The sequence below is a fragment of the Pleurodeles waltl genome, chromosome 5, assembly GCF_031143425.1.
Source record: "Pleurodeles waltl isolate 20211129_DDA chromosome 5, aPleWal1.hap1.20221129, whole genome shotgun sequence".
In the NCBI taxonomy this organism is placed as follows: domain Eukaryota; kingdom Metazoa; phylum Chordata; class Amphibia; order Caudata; family Salamandridae; genus Pleurodeles; species Pleurodeles waltl.
The window spans coordinates 1149341879-1149360891 of NC_090444.1; the positions used below are offsets into that span (position 1 = coordinate 1149341879).

The 19013-nt window shown below is 42.8% G+C and overlaps 1 protein-coding gene across 1 annotated transcript in view; it reads right to left on the reverse strand.

Annotated features, from left to right (window-relative positions):
- MCM9 (minichromosome maintenance 9 homologous recombination repair factor) overlaps positions 1 to 19013 on the reverse strand; it is a 287879-nt gene that overhangs the window by 41205 nt on the left and 227661 nt on the right. The window contains exons 9-12 of the mRNA XM_069235378.1: positions 17766 to 17968; positions 16041 to 16244; positions 7411 to 7493; positions 345 to 490 (exon numbers count right to left, since the gene is read on the reverse strand). Coding sequence (XP_069091479.1) covers positions 345 to 490; positions 7411 to 7493; positions 16041 to 16244; positions 17766 to 17968 — 636 coding nt within the window. The remainder of the gene's footprint in view (positions 1 to 344; positions 491 to 7410; positions 7494 to 16040; positions 16245 to 17765; positions 17969 to 19013) is intronic.

The following is a 19013-nucleotide window of genomic DNA, read 5'->3' on the forward strand; positions in this document are numbered from 1 at the left end:
CATGAAGAAGCTCATGCTTAAGTCTACAGATTTGCTCATTTTCTATGATTCAGGCCCACTAGCACTTCTCTTTTTGGTTATCTATTTTGTGGTGCATGCAGACAAAGTGTAAATCAACCCATGCCCAAATTTTAAGTGAATTATATTTGGTACTTTTATATGAATAAATAATTATTTTGGCCACTTCTTAAAGTTCTTCCAACATATCCTAATCGAGCCCCTTGTAGAAATCAGCAATTTGTGGTCATTGTTCTGCAGCTCACTAAACCTGGTTTAGTGAAGGTATCTGACCTTCTCCTACAGTATACTAATGTTGGCAACACAACATTTCTGTGGGATTTTACCTGTCAAGTCTCGCAAGTTCTTCGTTCAGCACGTTCTGCAACCCAAGTTTTTCTAAGAGAAGTTCACACTGCATTCTGTACTGTTCAGTGGGGTTCTCCGGAAATGAGGTGTGCAGTGCATTTACTCCTCCAAGAAGAGCACCACCCTGCATTGTAAAAAGAAACACATTAGCTTTAGTAACAGTTTAAAAGTAGTGCTCAAAAGCAATGTTCACAAACATGCATGTAAACAAATGCGATTTAACATTTACCTGAATGACTGACTGAGATTTTAGTGCAAGGATAAACCTGGTAAGACACATTCAGTGCCTGACACTAGAGGCAGAGGCGAAGTTATTTGGTTTCAACATTAGCTGCTTTCAAAGACTGCAGCCATCTCATTTGTAGTACTGACAGTGACAGTCTCCAGTAATAGCCAAAAGCAAATGTGAAGCCAGCTATTAATAATAATTCTTCAAAGGTTTTAAAGGCAGATCTCAATGGACTATATCCTTTGGAAGATCCTGCCTCCATGGAAATGGTAAGTTGTTCCTCAAGACGAATTTGGGTCAGAATCCACCTATTTAAGGTCCACAGCAGGGGGCCTCCATAGCCTCTGTGACCCCCTATACTGCAGCAAACACACAGGATGCATCAAATAGGAGCAGGAACTAGATCATACAAATGGATCACATGCAGGTGGTGTGCTTAGAAAATGAAACAAAAAAGAAGCAAAAGGAAGAGATAAGCAATTCTCCATACAAGAAGAACTGGTAAGCTGCCAGATGGACAAGAACGGCAATACAAATGTTTGTAGGTTTTTTCTCTACAAATACATTAATTAAATTGTAGTCATTGTTACCTGTGGAAATATGCAGAACGGAAGTAGATAGACAGTCCGACATACAATCAGACCAGGATACAGATTACAAAAGCAGTAAGCTTTAGCAGTAGTTTCCCAAGCTGTCCCTAGGCAACTCACGACTGTCACAGAATCATGCTCCAAGGACTGCTACTTTTAAGCAAGTGGTTCCATACGGAAGTGACTGGTAAAATTCAATTGCCATTGCTGGAAAAAACAAGCACTAGTGTACCATGGCATCTGTTCATTGAAGATGAATTCTGACCACATTTAGATGTAAAACTGGCAGTAGCTGGTGACTGGTGGGGTGTCAGGGGGCTCCTCACAGATGACAAAAGGATAATTGTGAGAAGGCATGGACAATGGAGATGCAGCCGTCAACGGAAGACCTGTGCAAAGAGACACTGGATCTAACAGAGAGGGTCCATTATCTCTAATACAAAGCTGAGGAGTCAGACGGAAGGTGGGCATTCCGAAAAAGAGCAAGGGAATAGAGTGCTTTTTGGAACAATGGCTTGTCCAGAAGGTGGTCTCTGATAGGCTGTCTGCTTTCAATACAGTAGAAGGATGCACAGAGTACCAGTGAGGCCCCCGCTGCCTGGTGCTTCACCAAGACCGGTATTAGAGAGGTGATGAACTTCAGGGATTGCGACTTCATTTTTCAGAAGGAAAGGAATGAAGGGCACTACAGGGTGGACAGCAGTAAAGTAATGATCCTCCACGTCTGCAGTGCAGCAGCAGAGAACATCAATCCTTGAGGTGAAGCGGAGCTAAAGAGAAATACATGTGAAATACACAAAGCTCAAACTGAAGGTGATAGTACAGTAACAAGATTCTTTACAGACCCTCAGGATCCTTGGGACTGGGCAGAAGTAAACGTTGGGAAAACTGACAGCAAGTGTCTCTTCAGCCAGAACAAGATGAGGTGACCAAGGAGATCAAGGAACAGAAAATCCTGCCCTGGAAAGACGTTGAGGGGAGAGGGACGGAGAGAGAGAGAGAGTGAGAGTGAGAGTGAGAGTGAGAGTGAGAGTGAGAGAGAGAGAGAGAGAGAGACAGCGTGCGCACGCAGTGGAGACTGAAACTGAATTTCATGAAAAGGGCTTGACAGACGGCTCAAATGAAACAACCGGAGAAGACTCAAACTCAAGTATGTTTTCGAATCACACTCTAGAGACTCTTCAAATGCTGCCAAAGCGGACACCACGATCGGTTAAAGTTGAGCGAATTACCTGCTTTACTATGTTGTTGACAGAAAGTGAAAAGGCAGTGTGTTTCTATGATTGACTCAGAGGGTGATTTTGCTTTCGACTGCCAATTGTTACATTTACCAGTTTCGATTGCTTGCGGCCAGTGGAGAAAGTGAGCACAAAGGCTAAAGGGATCCTCTGCCTCACTCTGCACTAACTCCAAATGGCAGATTCCAGTGTACACACATAAGATTGTATAAGGCTGTGTACTGATACGAGGCTGTAGCTGTTCATACCTTGGGTGGAGGAGTTAAAGTGGATTGGGGTGCTGTTATGTAGGTCTGGGCAGGAAAGGCAGCAAGGGTTGCATGACAAGAAGTTAACACTATATGGCAAAATGTGATTTCTCAGATGTAGACAATGGGTTAGGAGTGGTTACTACAGGTCAATAGTGCACCAATGGACACACTTGCACAACATAACTTCCTCACCTGGAATATTAGAGGGATGGACAACCCCTCTAAAAGGTATAAAATCCAGTCCTATATTAAGCACAAGGATGTACAGGTTGTTTTTTGAAAGAGACCCACCTAACCAGGGGAGAGGAGAAGAACACTGCAAAAACAATAGACAGTACAATTATACCGTACAAGTTATTCAGCTTATGCCAGAGGCATCTTGGTATAGGTCTACCCTGGGGTCCCATTTCAACTTTCCAAATCTTTAGTAGATAGGATAGGGAGATATGTGATCATTAAAGATAGGCACTATTGGATAATATATATGCTCCCAATTATGATCAAGCAGTATACCTGGGGGAAATGGCATAATGTCTAAAGGTGGTGGGAAGCATTTTAAGAGCATGATAGATTTGGACTTGGACAGGTCACACCCACCCTTTCCTACCTCAACAGTAGTGAGGAAAGCCGGTGCTGGGTGACTCATTGGAGGACTCATGAAGGGCCCTTAATCCTAATGAACGAGTAACCCTTTTATTCTCTGATGCACGATCTGCACAACAGATTGGACAGGATAAGTCTGTGCCCTTTGGGTACACTCCGCAGTGACTCAGGCAGAACACTCATAGAGGATATGTTCTTTTCACAATCCCCTATTGTTAGTAATACAATGGGGCAGTCTATGGGTGGTGATCGCCACATTCCGGCTACAAGATGCTGCACTGGTGGACCCTATTTTCAGGAGTACAGTAAGTGACCAAATACATCAATACTTTGGTGCTTACAAAAGCACAGCTACCAATGCGTTGATAGGGGATCAGACAAAGTCTGCTGAGGGACATAAAAGAACAGGAGGTAAAAATGCAAGATACAGGGATAAGGAGACCTGACAATCCTCATTTGCAGAAAGAATTGGTAGAAGCTTGGATAGTTCACTGAAAGATTCAGATGCTTTGATTACAGGGGATAGCAAATAAGTCACACTGTGACTGAGAAAAGCCAGCTTGGTTGCAGGCCTGGCTGTTGAAGCCAGGATTGGAGGGAAAGTGGAGGTCTCCTATAGCAAGAGTTCACACAGTGACGACATACATGGGCCATTCCATAAATCCCAGCTGATGACCATAGTACTCTTTGTTCACTAACTGTTGGCAGTGCCAAGTCTGTTTTAAGCTGAATGATAAAGTAACTTTGATATGCCCTGTAACCAACATGCCAAATAATACCAACAATAGGTTATAAAAGGGCATCAAAAACTTAATGATGGAAGATGATTTTAAGTTGAGGGTCTAAGATTTTATACTATCATGGGAAAACCATTCTAATTGGCTTATAAACGGTCCACCTTGCCATCAGTGAAGGGGCTGCTTCCTACAGCAAGGTTATCTTTTCTTCATTACTCAGCAATTTGTCCACATCACCCCAGTCATCATCTCCTTCCAAAGGTTCCCCATTGAGTTCACAATTATATACAAGTCTGATTAACTGGAACACAAGATCCTGTATACAGATTATCTGCACTACATGTCTGAGACACTGAACATCAGAGATTCCTCTGTAGTACTGCACCTAGAATTACCAGGGTTTAAGAAACAGTGATACAGACTGAAGCTTTGGCAGGCTATATGCAATAATTTGCAATTTCCTTCCCAGAAGACACAAACTGCTACTTTTGAATTGTCAATTCTCCAGTTTAATATCCTTATTGGTGCTCCTGACTCTGCCCCCTGTTTATTCGCCCATCTCAGTTCGTCTGGCATCATACAGTCTCTACAACTATTGTGTTTGGAATGGAAACTTGAAAGGCCAGCGAGTCTTTGTGTTCCAATTGCAACGAAGACTACTGTCCTTTCACGTCTTTCCTGGTTTGAATTGAGTGGCATGCTGAGAACGTGTAGAATGAAGATTTCAGCAGTAGGAGAGAAAGTCTATAGAGACTTGGGTTGAATCTGACTTTGGTTAGACAACATTTTAATAACTCTGGGGGAGTGATCTTTATGACGACTCTTATGACATAATGGGAGCAACAAGCAAACGTTTGGGTTCCAGGGTGCACACAAGCTGGGGATCAAACGAGATCAGTCCAGAATATAATCATAGATCAGTAACCCACAACTCGACAGTCATCGAAGTCTGCAGAGCCTGCCACAGGTTGCTCGACACCGGACCCTAACCTAGTTTGTGGCTCTCCAGGGGGACTTCTCCAACGCCTTGACTCTTTCTTGCATTTTATGACAGACCTGATTGAATGGCCATTTAACTCTGTATTTGCTGCATATGGTACCTTCCTGAATGTAAGACAACGTGAGTCAGCAAAGAAAAGGAAATAAATACTTTTTTATACCAAGATGGACAGAGTGGCAGCAAGATCTTACCCCAAAACAGCAGAAATGACGGCCGGAAAGAGAATCCTGCTCTGTTCATTAAACATGCAGCATTCTGGATTATGAAAGAAACTTGGTTGATTAATGCTGTGGAGGTACAATTGCAGTGAAACCTTGAAGGCCTGACTGGGTAGGTACTATATGTGGAGAAAAGGCTTGATGTGTCTGAGAGCTACCTACAAGCAAAGGAAGGTCAAATGGTAGAAACTACATCTAAGATGAAGGAGTAGCTCTACTTAAAATACCTTGCTGCTGAGTCCTTGTTGAAACATGATGAGAATATTTAATTCCTTGATATTCTGCACAGGTGTGCTCTCCCCAGGGTCCCCAGTGTACTTTCCAGCATTCCTTAGAAATAGAAGGATGAGCTGATACTACAATTTGATGCTGAACATGAAATGGATCAAAAAGCCCGCAAACACCTCATCAAGGAATCAGCAAGGTGAGGCAGCCACAGGAGGGACACAGTCTGCAGACTGCAGACTAGAAGACTGATTCCTAAGCATGCTTCTCCAGTGCAAGACTGTGAGCTAGAGAATACCTGGCTATTATTCTTCCTAAACATGAGCCCTTACAACCTGGCCAGGATGAGAGCATGGATCCCATATTCCTTTTATCTCTCTCCTCTTAATCCCCTGGAGCTCCTAGGGAAGTTTCTGTGATTTTTCCCCTGGGGATTCTTTCCATAGGGCTTGTGTAATTGAAATTACATTATTTTCTTTATTCTTGTCCAACCATTTGGGGAAGATATGGGTAACAGAATCATTGACTATTCCTATTATTTTGTATCCTGCACCTTTGCTGTTCATAATAAACAGAGTGAGATTTAGAACACATAAGCTAACTCTCTAATCCACAATCTCTGATTAGTGCTGCCACTTTGCAAAACTATGTACAAATAAAGGGCAAGAGAACTGAGCATTGTATCCTCCCATTTCTCATCCAAGAAAGCTATAACTGTATCCTCTTTTTGCTTTTACAGACAAGACCAACATTTTGTTAAATGATATTTTCTGATTACATTTAAGACAAACATTTTAATTTCTTTTCCATATTTTGTCTTATAAAATAAAGCATCGTTTTTTATTATAGAAAAAGTTGGAAAAATGCCATCGCCAAAAAAAGAAACAAATATGAAATGGGAGCTTATAAAAAAGGAAAAATAAGCACCAAGGAAGAAAACAAAACACCTGTTTGCTATACAAAAAAGGTACACTATGGAAATCCAACATAAAGATAATAATAAACAGCAAAATGTTGTATGTCTTGAGAAACGCATGCCTACTCCTGAGACACTCCGAGCCCCCAGAGAGGATGAGACAAAAGGAAACATATAGCATCAGATGGCAGCTTCTATTTTAAAAAGCCCTCTGCATAACTTAGGCCTTCAGGGAAGAATTTGTCTCTTCTCTATACATCTCTCTTCCTTACAACTCCTCCCTAAACGTATAATTGCTGCTAATGTTTGTAAATTGTGACTTTCATAGACTGAAACTGTACATATGTGGAAATATGTGACATTACTGAACTCAACAAATCACATACACCAATGAAAGGTTGCATTATCTATACCTTATACTAATGGAAATTTGCCTCCCCTACTTGCTTGAGTAGACTTCATTGTGTGCCTCTATACCCTGCATGCAGTGACAGGCAATACTGAAGACTATTCAAACCGCTCTGCTTCGCTAAGGGGCTATGTCAGCACCATACTAATACATGCTAAAAATGAATTAATTAAAAAATAAAAGTTTCAGTCTTCTACACTGAAAAGTTCAAGTTTCAGCTATCTGTGGCACAGATAAAAGTAACTGAGGAAAAATGGCTAAAAGATGGAAAACTAAAGGTGTTACATCATCTCCTTATTTTATCTCAGGGGCTGTATAATACCAAGGCACAGTTTCTTTGACCAGTGGCAAAGGGATATTTCAAAATATGAACAGTCTCTTGGAAGAAGGGAGGGGTCAGGAAAACACTATCTCAAAGTACGCTGCTTAAAAATCATGCGTACACAATGACGCGCACTTAGCGCAGTATTGTAAACGGCAAGTGAAAGTCTACTGAAGTGAACAGGTCTTCTTTAGTAATTAAAACACTTTTGTGGCTACGGAAGTTACCAGACATATTTTGTAGATTCTTATGTTTTAAGCTAAATGATGCCTTCCAATATTTATCAGTGATGTCAAGGTCACTTGCCTGCATGGAGGACTCCATCACGGACACCACAGTTATTGCATCTTCCACAGTTACAATATTCCTAAACATCAATCTGGCATGGGCTGTAAAAAAAACAAAAAGTCACATAGTTATTAAACTTTACAAAACTTGAAGAAAACAATATTAATGTCGGTTATATTCAAAGGGCTTCCTACCTAGGGTTGCAAACAGGAACACGGCATAGAGTACATTTCCCGGCATCCTTAGAAATAGTTCCCAAAACAAGAATATATGTGATGCAAGCAGGGTTGTGGGTCGGATGACGGAAGAAATAGTTAACTGAGCACACGGCCTTCACAACCCCCTTTGCATAATTTCACAACCAGTATAGTTACCGATAGTTTAAAAATACATAGAGAGAGTTTTGAGTCTGACCCTTATTCGCAAGTGGGTGGCTTTGTTGTCCATTTCAATTCTCTGCTATTGATGCAATAGTTTTCCTCTCTTTTCTTGTGCTTCTTCAACCACTGGAGCATTTAGGCTTCACCCTATTTTTTTAATGAATGAGTGAACCTTTCAACTACTGTTGTCAAGGAACTAGTTTTCCTTTTGTAGGTCTCTTTGGCTTTAGACATTTTGCACTCAATGAGAGTTCAATGTCCTTCCTCTTTCCCCTTGGTGTGTCCACAGAGGCCGCCCTTTCTTTGTCCCTGCTGCTTGCTTCCTCCTCCACTCATTCTCTGGCACATCCCTCTCCACCCTTTCCCTGCTCCCCATACCCTTTGCCCCTCTCCACACAACAACGATACCATACTACCGATACGGATTTTTCCAAAGCTTGCACAATGATAACACGAGCAGTGACAAAGCCAACAGTATCACAAGGCCATCTTGGAAGATTTTAACAATAATACACAATGTACACAAAGTACCATTTATAGATGGTTGCTGGACGCTACCGGCTTTGCCAATGCTTCCATTGCAATTATATAAACAATGACAACACTAATAGTTATGAGTGGCCATTTTGTTGTTTAAACTGAACAAGCATTGTCAAAGTAAAAAAGTGATTTTGCTAATGCTTACTGTTTTGAGTATCCTTTGAGTATCCTTTTAATATAGAAAGAAGATATGTACTGAGCTTTCCAAAGCTAATAACGCACATTAATTAAACAGCTGACCTCTATGTGGCCCAGGCGCTGCATTCAGCGGGAGAAAGAGTCTCTCACTTGCGGTTGCGCTCCTGAAGCGAATAGACGCTCTGTCCATCTCCTCCTGCATGGTAAGTGTCCAGTTTGTGTCCCGGTGGGGGGTGGCTGCAACAATGCTGTCTGGGGTCCCTAGCCTGGGTCATGATGTGAAGATGCTCTTAAGGCATCCTCACATCTCCAGCAGGAGGTGGCAAATCAGGTCGCAGTTCTTGATACTGCCGGCGACCCCCTCTCGCTTGGGGAGGGGGCCACTGTATCTCACAGTACATGGGCTTCTGCCTGATCAGCATGGTGAAGTGCTTCACGGCAGCTCCTCCTGTCATACAGTGTTGCCACCCGCTACTGCCCTTACCGCACTGCAGTCTTTTTCACAGTGGTCCTTCCTAGCAAATGGAGTAGCTGAGTCAGCACTATGCACGGGCAAGATCAATGCTCCACTGCACATGGCTCAATTCACAGTAGTCCTCTCCTGGCATATGGGGTCTCTGATTGTCCTGCACACAGGCTACGGCCCAATCGGTGCAGCAGCCATTTTCTCACACCTCGCTCAGGGAGTCCACTCGACAGAGCTCCCTCCTGGAACTTGCTCCTTCCAACACTCTCCTCTTTTTCAAAGGGCACACTGGTCTTGGCAAGCAGGCAGACGCTGGTGCTCCAGGCCGGTGGCCTTGGTTTCCCTGGGTGATGTCCACTCACCCAGCATGTAAACTAGCAGGCCCTGGCTCCCAGCCCTGGTCACAGGCATAACTCTTGCAGAGGTTCTTCTCCTCACAAGGTTTGTCTGGATGCTTGGCAGGGAACAATTTTTGAGGTCTCAAACGCTCCTTCTTATAGTCCATTTCCAGACACCAAATATGATTTAGGGTCTGAGTGTCTGAGGTCTTATGTTGGAGTTCTGCTTCTTTTGAAGTTTCACCTCCTCTGCTCTCTCTTCCTATTGAAAAGCAGTCTGTCACAGCAGGAGCGACCCCAAAGCTGATAATCGCACAACACAGTCCATTGGTGTGACTATATTTCATGCCTGGACGTAAGCCATGGTAATAAGTGCTTCAAAACGTTAGCCCAGTTTAGCCAAGACTGACTTTCTATTTCTCTTCTTAGCCCAATCCCCTTTAAGAGATTTACTCAGGCCCCTTCTTTGTGACCTTGCATTGAATCAAAGAGCACACTTTAAAGTGTATAGGAGAAGCCTGGCTCTCCTCTTCCCAATGTGTGCCCCATCCAGCTTACGGGAATGCAGCAATACACAAATCTGTCTGGGGGATTACTCTGCCTCCTTGTGCTTTTATCCTGGAGGCCCGAGTCTCCCAAAATGGAACTCAGGATCCTCCATGCATGTACAATTTTCAGGCACACTTACACCCACTGTATGTATACAGCATTCACACACTGCACAACAATGTATCCTCCATGTACTGTACTACTCGTAGACACACATACACCCAGCACATACTTTCTGAATGCATACACTGCCTAGCAATATATCCCTTGTGTACTGTACCACTCCCATGTACTACACATGCACCAAGCATATGTCTACAGCATGCACATTCTGCACAGCACTAGGGGCCAGATGTAGGTAAGTTTGATTTTGCGACTTGCAATTTGCGAGTCATAGCGACTCGCAAATTGCAACTCGCAAAACCAAATGCAGAAAGGTGTCTCAGACACCTTCTGCGACTCGCTATGGGGTCGCAAAGACCCACCTCATGAATATTTATGAGGTGGGTCTCAGTTTGCGACCCCATAGCGAGTCTAGGCACTCACGGGGATGGTGGCCTGCTGGAGACAGCAGACCACCATGTCCGTGACTGCTTTTCAATAAAGCAGTTTTTTTTTTCTCTTTGCAGCCCGTTTTCCTTAAAGGAAAACGAGCTGCAAAAAGAAAAAATACCGAAACCTTTTTGTTTCGGTTTTTTCAGAGCAGGCAGTGGTCCATAGCACCACTGCCTGCTCTGAAAAAATATTTTTGTGAGCATTCACAAAGGAGAAGGGGTCCCATGGGGACCCCTTCCCTTGTGCGAATGAGTTACCATCCACTTCAAGTGGATGATAGCAACTCTACATCGTGATGCGGTCGCAAATAGGAAGGGAACACCCCTTCCTATTTGCGAGTCGGAATCACATTTTGCGAGTCGGTACAGACTCGCAAAATTTGATTCTGCATCGCGTTCAGCCTTTTGCGCCTCGCAAACTGCGTTTTTAGCAGATTGCAAGGCGCAAAAGGCTTCCTACATCTGGCCCTACATCCTTTGGGTATTGTGCCATCAACATGCGCACACTACATGATCCTTGTACCATATAGTTCCCAGGAACACATACTCAAAGTGCAGATATATCCATCATGTACTGCACAGCACTACAAAACAAACCGGCAGAGGCCAAAGAGTGAGTGAAGCACATAGCAGCAGAACTTTGAAAATGAGGGATCCTGTAGGCCTTACTCCAGTGACCCAGATTAACAAGCATTGGTAAACGCAATAGGTTGTGCCAATGTGATTCTTAATATTTTGATGTTGTAAGTTTTAGCTTGGTGAGCAGGTGCAAAACTGATATGGTAAACTAATATTTGAATGGGGGTACCTGAATACCAGGAGGTAAGGGTGTGACGTGCAAAAGGTGTGCATGCTCACCAACAGATGTGATGAAAATAGTAGTACCTTACTGTCTGTTGGACACTGTAGGAGAATAAGGAATAACAACAATGGGCTGATCCAAGAACAATAAGAGAATTGCGAGGAAAGAGACATCTAACTCTCATAAGCCAACAATAGAGCAGGCTACGGCGGAACAGTAAGCGGCGTTAGATGAAATAAGCACATGGCTTATGAAAGAAGAAGAGTGAACTCACAGAAACATCGGACTTTGAAGCAGCATCACAAAGATCAGATAGAGCAAGGGAAGATAAGAAATCAGACAATGGTCATGAAGAGTCATCACAGACCACCTCTATGATAATGTTTTGGTTAAAGTTTATTTTGCTCATTTTCACATTTTAGGTGAAACAGAGGAAAATTTGATGCTCTGTCTGGAACCATTTTGCAGACATTAAACTATTTTGTAGAAATAGTAATATGTGACTGCCTTGAATATTCTAAAGTTCAAAAGTGCAAAATAAACTTAATTTAAAGGCAGCCTTGAGATCTTCCAACACGCGCAAGTGTGGTTGATTTCGACAATTACACAGAGTATGGGACCAGAGGTTTCTGGAATAAGTGTATGCACCACTGTCGGTAAAATTAGAGTTTGAGTCTGAGGCCAATGAACCGCACGAAGTGCAATAAAGGCAGAATTGTGGCTTACAATAACTTATTTAACTGGAGGTTCCATACCCGAGGAAGTAAGGAACATTTGCTCTTTCTGTGAACTCGGATAAAGGAACTAGTGTATCTATGCCACTGGTGCTGTGCTCTTGGAGTTTGCAGTGATCTTGTGCAATAGAAATACTCTTTCAAATGCAAACTGGAAGCATCTTGCAAACTCCTGCCACAGTGGTGGGAGCCGGAAGTTCACCGTGAAGTGCAGCCCTGAAGTGCAAGTAAGAATTGCGGCCTGAATTAAGGTCCATAAATGGTGGGGGCCTGCAGTTTAAGATTAATTAAACACCCGGATTGCGGCTTCCAAAGTGTGCATGAAGTAAGCGTAAAAACAAATAAGTACATATTTACATGCATTGAAAAATCTTGTTGGGATACCTATATCACTTAAATTGGCCACATTACAGTTCTAAGACAGCCTCCAAATTGAACACCAGTCTTACTCAGTAATGAAAGAGAAATACCAAGCATTTTTACTGCTTAATGTGTGCTCTGGCAGCATTAACAGGAGTAGCTTAGGGGTGATCCTATGATGAAAGATGTAGCCTTGAGGCAGGATGCTTTGTGGCACACAAGCAGTGATAGAGGGCTCCAGGGCACCTCAAATGTTTAGTCATAGGCTTGGCGGTCGTATCAGAGGAAGTTTGGAATGATCCAGTGGAAAAATAAACAGACCAGCCTGGGGACTCTCTGAATACTAAACAAGCAGCTACCGCTGGGGCACTAAATTGCAGTGCTCCAGCCTTGAGTGAAAAGCCTTCAGAAACTATTTTGCTGTGCACTCTTAGCAAATGCACAACACATACAAATGAGGTACTTACCACTAATGGCTTAAGGTTCACAGCCGCACAGGCTGATGTTTTAATCTTAAAACAAGCGCTGGCCTCTGATTCGGCTTTAGCACTAGAATGGGTTCCTGCTTTGGCACTGGGGGCTGGTGAGTGTGCGTTGCCCCAGGGGGAAACTGGCGAGTGTCGCTGCGGTCAAAGCGTGCAGCTTCTGGTTTCACCGAGGCTTTAACTCTAGTGCAGCCACTAGGAGATTACGAGGACTGAACAAACAGGAAGTGCGTGCAGCAGATGTTCACACTGGAAAGCAAGTACACTAGACCGCTGACCTTTGTCTGCATGAAAAGGAGTACTTGGGCCTTGGGACACTGATAACAGCGAACACATGCGGAACAACAGGAAATAGTGTGCAACAACCAATAGAAACAGGGGAAAAGTAAGTGGCAAGCACACGAACCAATAAAAAGTAGAGGCGGGATGTAAGCCCCTTTTAAGATTTATATGAAACACAATAGATTACACAAGCACAGTGCAAGGGCTGTGCAGGCGAAACTTGAAAAGGACATGTTCACTCATATTTATCACTACATAGTATGCTGCCACCACCACGCTCATGCTGCTTAACTTCTGGTGAAGGAGGTAGCATCTCACCACTATGAGGACAGCGCTTTCTGGCACCCCTCCCGGTGCTATAAGACTGCAATCGATGAGACAGGCCTATGTCATGGTGCACAGGCATGATCCATGTTTGCCTAGGACAACAAAAATCAGCATTAAGGATCCAGACTTCAGGAACGTGGGGCACTTTGGCCAGGGGTGCATGTCCATTACCATGCAGAGGACTTTTCCATCCCAAAACTCATCCAATTCACAGTGACTCTGGTTAAAAACACTAAAGTAATATTAACGAATCATAGAGATAGAAGGGAATGAAGGAATACTGCCCCCACAGACATCCTTGGGTAAGGCCCTAAATGCTATCATAAAATCTAGCAAGCAAAAGCCGTAAAACCGTTGTTGTCACATCTCAGCCCATGAAACTGAGAGGATCTTCTAATTTTTTTTTCCTGTATCATAATTTGTACTGCCCCTTTTACTTACCTGTTAAAGTCTTATTTCTCTTTGAAGTTATAGCACTTATTGGACATTCAGCTAATGTCATGGAATTTACTATGTCATGCTGTATTTGGCTTTCTGAAACCTACCGCCTCCTGGAATAAGTCTTCACTGTTCAACCTCGCTATCGCAGAGAGTCACATTTCCAAATTGAATAACGTGGTAATCCAGTTGGGTACAACTGTATTGATGCCTCTGGGACACCAAGGATAAACAACAGGCGCAGAAGCACGCACCCACATCGCTAGAGGTTCAAACACCAAGGCAAAGAGCAGGGGTGAGAGGGGGCATCCCTGTCTGGTGCCCCTGCCGATTTGAAAGGGGGTGAGAGGACGCTATTGACCTTAACCTGAGCCCAAGGATATGCATAGAACCCTTTGACAAGGAAGAGGAAGTGTTTCGAATCCAATCCTAGAGAGGACCTGGAATAAGAACCTCTAGTAGATGGAATCGAATGCCTTTTCAATGTCCAGAATCATGAGTGTAGCTGGGTCTTTGAATCGTCGGTGGTGTGTCAAGGCAATGTGTACTTTGCGATTAACTAGAGTTTAGGCAAAAATTTTCATTTCCACATTGATAAGCGAGATCGGAAGGTATGAAGAGCTTTCTTCAGGGGATTTTCCAGATATGTGGAGCACTATTATGGTGGCCAGGTCAGGGGGAAATGTATAATCTTTGTCAACTCCTGGTAAAAATCCAGGAGTTGGGAGAGAGGAGCACATTTTTTATGAATTGTTTGTAATATTCAAATGGGAAGCCATCTGGCCTCGTTGTCTTGCACGATTGCAGGCCTCCAATTGCGTCAGAGATCTCCACCACTGTTGGGTAGTTCATGGGTGGCCTAGTCCTCTATGGTCAGAGTCGCCACGGAGAGGTAAAGTGTCAGGTGGCTCATGTCTTCATGCACGCTGCAGGTGTAATTTATGAGTAGATTTGGATCAGGTGTGTGTTGACGGATGAACCAGATGTCACAAACCCAGTCCACCATTGCTGTCCTCCCTTGTGAGGGTTCCTGCGTACCGTCTGATGGCAGACAACTCTAAGTATGGTGGACACATGTCTGCCATACCAATGTTGACAGAGTTGTATCTGCTGACAGTTGAACAAACAACAAGAGGACTGAGGTTCAGAGACAGACTGCCCAGCATGACTGATGGAGGTCCGTAAAGCCAAACAATAAATACTGTGGATAGATATCGGTCATCCTGATGGTCGGAGAAGTCCCTCCATGATGGAGGGACAACAGTCTCTCCGCAAAACCCTAGTTCAGGCCCTAAGAGTTTAATACAAATGCTTCATTAAGGCTGCTCTTAGCTATATGTACGTGGCAACCAGGTACAAAATCTAGATTTCCTCAATCTTCCACTGATAATTGAGTTGTCTCCTCCAATTTATCTGTGTCCGGCAATCTTACCCACCTCCCATCTTTCAATCCACCACTCTCTAACTTCCTCTCTTTCTCATGGCTTCTGCTTGTTCTGCGTTCATTTGCAGAACTACTGTCTCTGTGGTCATCGGCATATCCACAGTCTCTGCAGGTCCTAACTCTCTCTAGCCAGGTCCCTTTCCTAGCTATTAGTTTCTTCCTTCTTTGCAATTATTTCCCTCACAATTCTGCTGGACTCTCATTGTTTTTGTCCAGTGAATTTGTGGATTCCAGGGGCTGCCTGCTGCACAGAAGCTCTGGGAGGAATTTGAGTTCAACCCCTACTCCTATCCTCTAAGCTACTCACTGAGTTACACATTGATAGTTAAGTGCAGTTTCAAATCACCTGAAATTACTTTTACCAAGTTTACGCTTTCAATCTTTGTTGCACTTTGCAAGAAATAGGGGGTAAATGGGACAGCTATCCTTGCAGTATGCAGCACAGTCTAGGCCGACTAGTATTTGTTTACCTACTGGTATAGAATATTATCAAATGCCATCCTTTCCCCCCACCCAAACATACATTATTTGCAACAGAGCCATAAAGGTAAAGTTATCCAGGTCATTAGCAAAGATAATTTGTAAATGTGCAACATCAATAATGTATGTAGCTGGAAAATAAACCTTAAGTCATTTCCATGGCTGAAGCTTTTGTAAACACACACACATAAATATATGTACAATTCCAAGAATGCATAAATAAAACATAGAACAAGTCGCTCATCAACAGACTTAGTGAGAGTTTAATACCCAAATATTACAATATATTGCATATAATTGTACAGTAGTATCAAACAAATCTATAGCTGACCTTCCGCCAGACGGATCAAGCTCTCCAGAAGACGGATTGTGGTGCGAGCAGCATTTCTGTGATCACTCCTGCGCTGCATCTGGTAGTATCGCACCAGGATCAGATCAGCCTCTTCAGACATTCTGGGTTGCAGGCTCTTAATAAGACAGAAGTAGGTTTTCATTTTCTCCATGCTCCACAGCTTTTCAGATTTCTTTGGACAGCCTGCAATAATCACAGTTCGAAAAGTTAATAGACAGCCCAGTCATAAAATATGTTTTCATTAGTATAAAACCAATCCTGAATATTAAGAGAGAACAAAACAACATTTGTAAAATTAATGTTTAAACATTGTCTCCGAAGCTTAACAATATTTATTTTTTTCCTGAGTGGGAAAAATAATGTTAAACACTGCAGACAAGATTCATAGTTATGTGTTGCCATGTCTGAGCATGCAATTTAATGCCACGCCACCACTAAGAACCTGTCAAAACAAAGCTAAAACAATAAGTATCTGTATTTCAGCATCATATTTTTATGCTGGGAAAATAGATGTGAGAATTATGATACGAGTTCAAAAACAATCATATAACAAATATTTCTTAAACGTTGCCTATGACTTCAATGCATGAAGTCAGTGTGTGCAGTCAAGGTCCAAGTTTCCTTTCCTAGCAATGTTGAAGAAAGGCCTGGTCCTGCTGTAGGTTATCATTATGATTCAAGCCTTCGGGTAAGTCCAAATCAAAGCAGAAACACAAAAAGTCCAAGAAGGCATGGCCCCATCCTCGCCTCTCTTCGTGCTCCTCCTGCTCACACCCATCTACGTCACGTGTAAATTCACACATAGCTAATTTCTGCTTATTGCCAGACAAGCAATTGCTGTAAAATGTTCCTAGAGAAAAAACCTGTAACTGTTAGTAGCCCTGGCACCGTCTGACATCCACACCAAAAGAAAAATGTATTTCCTCAATTTCTTCTGTGCTCATGAATCTTGTTTTGATTGATTGGAAAAAGGTCGTAGCTCTACACACGCTGTGAAGATTCTACCAGGACGTTCTCTTAATCAATATAACCTTAACAGTAATGCACCTACATGTCGACAGAAGCCACAACAAAAGTAAGCGTGTTTTATCACATTTTTTTACTTTCCGGGCCAGGAAATCGTTGGAAGTGATAAGATGTAAAACTTGTCAGTGTGCATTCAGAATAAAATGTGTGTACTGTCAGCCATATTAGATTAAGTGAGAACTCTAAAATGGAGACGCTAATTTGGGAAATAATACACACGAATAGGTCTATGATGGTGATGTTGGATGCTTATAGTGGTTCTTGAAAGTCGGAATACCATTTATTAGCATAATAAGCATTCTCTTAGGCCTAAGAGGTAATACGAAGCTGGAAGTAGCGTATTTGAGATTGGTGCAGGGAGGGTGCTTCCATACTAACCGACAATCAATATGGTATTTTAAATAAGGTTTTTAGTCTAAATTATTTGCCCAGTTCCAGAAATTTGAGAAAGATCTCAGTCAATGGATAATGCTTTGCTAGCAGGAGATGATGTGCATCTATAACCCCATTTTAGCTGTCTGGTACAACCGATGTTCAGCCCTTTAAGGTACGTTCTTTTATTTGTAACTAGAAAATGAGAACATATATTTGTGAATCTGATGGCTGCCAAACAAACCGGTAACAATGTGATGCCCGGCCTTGAAATTTTAAGAATATTTACAAAAAAGCCTTTTTTACCTTTCTCTTCTAGAATGAAGCTGGAAATGATTCGGTCCCAATCCTCGTTTCTTGTGTCCAGCAGAACTAACACCAGGTCAAACCGGCTCAGAAGGGGACTTGCTAGCGCTATGTTAACGGACATTGATTCATTCGGGTCATACTGGCCCTTTGGGTTTGTGGCTGCTAAAATGGTAGTTCTTGTATTCAGCTTGCAGACCAGCCTAGAAACAAAATGATATTAAACAGCTTAATAGTAGAAAGGGGCTAAAAGAGAGAAGCTACGAGTTGTGGAGACTAAGCCCCTCAGCAAGAAAGGTTTAAACACTGACAAATGTTGCACAGAGATTAATAAAACACATGCAAGAATGACAACAGATATTGCCCATATGTAGGAGGCCGGACTGGCTTGTAGTGAGTACCAAGGGGTACTTGCACCTTGCACCAGGCCCAGTTATCCCTTATTAGTGTATAGGGTGTCTAGCAGCATAGGCTGATAGATAATGGTAGCTTAGCAGAGCAGCTTAGGCTGAACTAGGAGACGAGTGAAGCTCCTACAGTACCACTTAGTGTCATATGCACAATATCATAAGAAAACACAATACACAGATATACTAAAAATAAAGGTACTTTATTTTTATGACAATATGCCAAAAGTATCTCAGTGAGTACCCTCAGTATGAGGATAGCAAATATACACAAGATATATGTACATAATACCAAAATATGCAGTAATAGTATTAGAAAACAGTGCAAACAATGTATAGTTAATATAGGATGCAATGGGGACACATAGGGATAGGGGCAACACAAACCATATACTCCAAAAGTGGAATGTGAATCACAAATGGACCCCAAACCTATGTGACCTTGTAGAGGGTCGCTGGGACTATTAGAAAATAGTAAGGGTTAGAAAAATAGCCCACCCCAAGACCCTGAAAAGTGAGTGCAAAGTGCACTAAAGTTCCCCAAAGGACATAGAAGTCGTGATAGGGGAATTCTGCAGGAAAGACACAAACCAACAATGCAACAACGATGGATTTCCAGTCGAGGGTACCTGTGGAATAAGGGGACCAAGTCCAAAAGTCACAAGCAAGTCGGAGATGGGCAGATGCCCAGGAAATGCCAGCTGTGGGTGCAAAGATGCTGCTACTGGACAGTAGAAGCGTAGGTTTCTGCAAGAATGACAAGGGCTAGAGACTTCCCCTTTGGAGGACGGATCCCTCACGCCGTGGAGAGTCGTGCAGAAGTGTTTTCCCGCCGAAAGAC